This window comes from Gossypium raimondii, chromosome 4 (genome assembly GCF_025698545.1).
Source record: "Gossypium raimondii isolate GPD5lz chromosome 4, ASM2569854v1, whole genome shotgun sequence".
In the NCBI taxonomy this organism is placed as follows: Eukaryota; Viridiplantae; Streptophyta; class Magnoliopsida; order Malvales; family Malvaceae; genus Gossypium; species Gossypium raimondii.
In genome coordinates this window covers 30855899-30860400 of record NC_068568.1, presented here as the reverse complement: position 1 = coordinate 30860400, position 4502 = coordinate 30855899, and the positions used below count along the sequence as shown (strand labels likewise).

The 4502-nt window shown below is 37.8% G+C and overlaps 1 protein-coding gene across 1 annotated transcript; it reads left to right on the top strand.

The window, feature by feature from the left end:
* The first annotated feature begins 2230 nt into the window (after nucleotides 1–2230).
* LOC105779570 (UDP-glucuronate 4-epimerase 1) lies at nucleotides 2231–3960 on the top strand. Its single transcript, XM_012603381.2, has one exon. It carries the CDS (start codon nucleotides 2427–2429, stop codon nucleotides 3720–3722), a length of 1296 nt encoding a protein of 431 aa, XP_012458835.1. The 5' UTR covers nucleotides 2231–2426; the 3' UTR covers nucleotides 3723–3960.
* The last annotated feature ends 542 nt before the right edge of the window (nucleotides 3961–4502 follow it).

Genomic DNA, 4502 nt, shown 5'->3' with positions numbered 1-4502 from the left:
GTTTGTGAATTTGACAAATATAAACAAGATATCTACTCTCTAAATCATATTCTTGAATTATGGAACTTTAACAAAACATAAAAATATTGCACGGAATAATGTGCCATCTTTGGTCGCAATGAGGAAAATAGAAACTCAACTCATGAATGCAAAATTTGTCATACGAAAATGGAAATATGATTTATTGAAAGAAGTATATGCTTTAAACTTTTGATGTTGCTCTTTGAATAAATCAGATTTATAAATTACACCGCATATAATTTATATGAAATCACCATCGAAAGCAAGGGATATTAAACCCGAAAAACTTTCGTTAACTAAAACTGCAGAAGAGTAAAAGATTCATAACCATGAAATCGACATTAAACTCATCAAGAATAAAAAGCCACAAGTGCAATTATACAATAATTCCAATGAAATCAAGAAACAATTTCATAAAATAAAATAGCAATTTCAACGAAACTCATCAAGACTAAAGATTCATAACCATGCAAAAACATTTGATAAAAGATTGTCGAACAAAAGAATTGGCGATTAATTTGGGTCGAATTAAAACTCACCCGATCTTGGATTAGAGGTGATGACCCGATAAACGCTTCACTCTTTTTTCAATGGATTCACTATCGTATTTCCAATTTTGTGAAAATATTGAAGAACAGAGAGAGTTGCGAGATAGGGTTGGGAGGAAATGGGAGGAGACAGAGACCAAGAAACGATGAGGACGAATAATAAACAAAACGGTGGGAGATGGAAGGAGAAATTTTGAGGACGAATAGGAGAGGGTCGGTAGGGAGGAGGGTAAAAGCAGAGCGTGGGACGGAAGGCGGACGTAATAGGTATTACAGGATTTGGGAAGGGATTACAAAAGCGTGAAAAAGGGATTAGGTCGGGATTGGTTTACGCCGTAATGCCTATTACAATAACCAAACGCCGGATTAGAGGCGTCATGTAATCTGCTACAGATTCGGCCTGTATTGTATTAGGTAATACACTGAACCAAACGCCCTCTTATGTTATAACTTTTTCACTCTTTTTTTTAGATAATTTCATTACACATCTTTATATTTTAAAACTATTCTTTTCAAATTAAACTATTGTTTTAATAAAATCTTTTTATCAGTTTAACCTTTAGCTTTAATTTTAGTTTGAATTTGGGATTTTTTTCTAAGAATTAATGAAATAATACTGATTTAATTAAAATATTTTAAAATTTAAGAAATCTTTAACACATAATTTGAGAAATGGCATTTCTTTTTCCTCTCAAGTGGATCCCCACCACCGCAATTTGCCAACCAAGCTTGTCCTAAACCCACACATAGAAACAAAGAATCTGAAAAAGGAAGACCCTTTTTTAAATATATTTAGGAATAATGCTCCACCTTTACACTCATGTCAATTTAGCCCTCATAATTTAATTTTTAAAATATTATAATCTTAAAATGATGAAATTGTCTCTCAAATTGACAGAAATTATACAAGCTTTTAATCATTTCTCAACGATGAAATTTTGAGGCCCAAATTGATGAATTTATTTCAAATAAAAACTAGTGATCAAATTGACAGAAATCCAAAATAGATTGAAAAGAAAAAAGAAGGGGCACCGCCCAATTCCCACATGACTATTGAAGACCAGACAGCCGGATACGCCGGGCATTGCTAATTCCCCGCTGTTCCATTATTATTATTATTTTGGCCAGTCTAGTGTCGTTGTTTTGCTAACCTAACTCTACACTTCCAGTCACGACCGCTTCTTCCGGTAACTGGTTTATTTCCACAAAAACCTAAAATTTTGATTATTTATTTAAAGAGCATATGCATTATGGCCCCCATGTTCTCTCACTACCAAATCCCCAAACTACCCCCACTAAAACCTTTTGTCTCCTTAGTCCTTGCTTAATAAATTATTATACATTACGACTAATATTTTAATGCAATGATCGTGCAAAAAGCCAAAAACTTTACTTTAGAAAACAGACAGTCAATAATCAATCATAGATGTTCCGCGTACCATAAATTGAAATTAGCCCACTTATTATTAAAAATATTTTCGTCTTCTCCTTTACTGCATAGAGTTAATAGTAGAGGGGAAGTATGAAGTTTGAGTTGTATAAAAATTGATCTCTCTCCGTGTCTCACAAGTCTCATCCAATCTGGCCGTCCTTTAACGCGTTCACGCGTATACTTGTCGCTTCCTTGTGGCTGACCCCTATATATAAATCCCATTCTCACCTTCCCTCGATTAGCAGGTGCAGGAAAAAATAAAAACTCCCCCCCCTTTTTTTCTGCATCTGCTTTTATTTCTTTACAGCTCAAAATTAATAATTATAAATCAAATCAAGTCTCTTTCTTCCTTATCCTTTCGATCTGCTAATCAAGTCATTTCAAGAATTTTTTTTCTGAACAAGAAAAAGAAAAATAGTAGGACAATGCCGTCCTTGGAGGATGAGCTGTTTCCGTCGACGCCAGGGAAGTTCAAGGTCGACAGAGCACACAATATGAACCGTCAATTCCATCGTTGCTTCGCTTCAACCAGCACCATGTTTTTATGGGCTCTTTTCTTGATCGCATTGACGGCGTCGTATTTGAGCTTCCAGAGTTTCGTTGATTCTGGTAGCCGATATTTCAGTGCTTCATGGGGTGGTATCCAATGGGAAAAACAAGTCCGTAACTCCGCTCAGATCCATCGTTCCGGAGGCATGTCCGTTCTGGTGACTGGAGCGGCTGGTTTCGTCGGTACACACGTTTCCCTTGCCCTCAAAAAACGCGGAGATGGAGTCGTTGGGCTTGACAATTTCAACAACTATTACGACCCTTCGTTGAAAAAGGCGAGGAAATCCCTGCTTAACAGCCACGGCATTTTGGTGGTTGAAGGCGATTTGAACGACGCCAAGCTGTTGGCTAAGCTTTTCGACGTGGTGGCTTTTACTCACGTGATGCATTTGGCGGCTCAAGCTGGAGTCAGGTACGCCATGGAAAACCCCAACTCTTATGTTCACAGCAACATCGCCGGTCTCGTCACGCTTCTCGAAATTTGCAAATCCGCTAATCCCCAGCCAGCCGTTGTCTGGGCCTCCTCCAGTTCCGTTTACGGTCTCAACGAAAAGGTTCCTTTCTCTGAGGCCGACAGGACCGACCAGCCGGCTAGTTTGTATGCCGCCACCAAGAAGGCAGGCGAAGAAATAACCCACACTTATAATCATATCTACGGTCTTTCAATTACTGGATTAAGATTTTTCACCGTGTACGGTCCATGGGGAAGGCCTGATATGGCGTATTTTTCGTTTACGAGAAATATTCTGCAGGGAAAGCCCATCACCATTTATCGGGGAAAGAATCGGGTTGATTTGGCACGAGATTTTACCTACATTGACGATATCGTGAAAGGCTGTTTGGGATCGTTGGATACATCCGGGAAAAGCACCGGTTCTGGTGGGAAGAAAAAGGGGAACGCTCCATATAGGATTTTTAATTTGGGGAATACGTCGCCGGTCAAGGTGCCGGAGCTGGTGAACATCCTGGAAAGACATTTGAAGGTGAAAGCCAAAAGGAATATCGTAGATATGCCTGGAAACGGTGACGTTCCATTCACTCATGCGAATATCAGTTTGGCCCAAAGAGAATTCGGGTACAAGCCCACAACCGATTTGCAAACCGGGTTGAAGAAGTTTGTTAGATGGTATTTATCTTATTATGGTTATAACAACCGCAAAGGTCTACAATAAAATTTATTTTTGGTTTTAAATGTAAGGATTTTCTTGGTTTCCCATTAGAATGAAATAGAAGGTAATGGGAAAACCGAAGGAACCGCAAGTTAAAAACAAGAGAAAGACGAGGATTACGTATTCTTTTCTTGGGGGAGCAGTGAAAAAAACACTTAGCCCCGGTATTTCTTGTCAGTTCTTTTTTTTTTCTTTGTAAGTAAAGTTCTCATATTTTGCTATAGGTTGCTCTTTTTTCAAATAGTCTTCCCCTTTCTTGCTTTTTTGCCGACTGCCTCAGTGCTGTGGGACACACACCGTGAGTAGTCACAGTCCTGGCACGCTCGCTGCGTGGGTGTCGGTGTCGTTTAATCCCTTATTGGGATTGCGACACGGCACGTATGATTCTCGCAGCACGGGTGGTTTTGTGCCTCCCACTGCAGACCACTTGCAGCCGTGGATGTGTTCTTTTTAACCAATTCTTTTGTATGTTCAAATCTTTTAACCATTTTGTATGTTACTGTCTGTAATAAGCTCAAATTTGTGTGTTTTTTTTCTTACCTTTTGTCATTGAAGCTAAAATTATTTGTAAAATAATTATATGATTTTATAGATATCTAGTTTTACTTGAAATGTATGTTTAAAATCTCTCCATGTTTGCGTTCAAAATTACTTGGGGATTTGTAAAAATGTCACTAATTGAATTAAAACGTATTTGTTGCTAAATTTAAATATATAATTATTTTGTTTTTGTTTTTATCTTTTATGTATTTTGCTATTCATATTCTGAATTTTAAGATATTA

Excerpts from the sequence above, each read along its gene's own strand:
- LOC105779570 (XM_012603381.2), top strand. The coding sequence starts at position 2,427 with ATGCCGTCCTTGGAGGATGAGCTGTTTCCGTCGACGCCAGGGAAGTTC.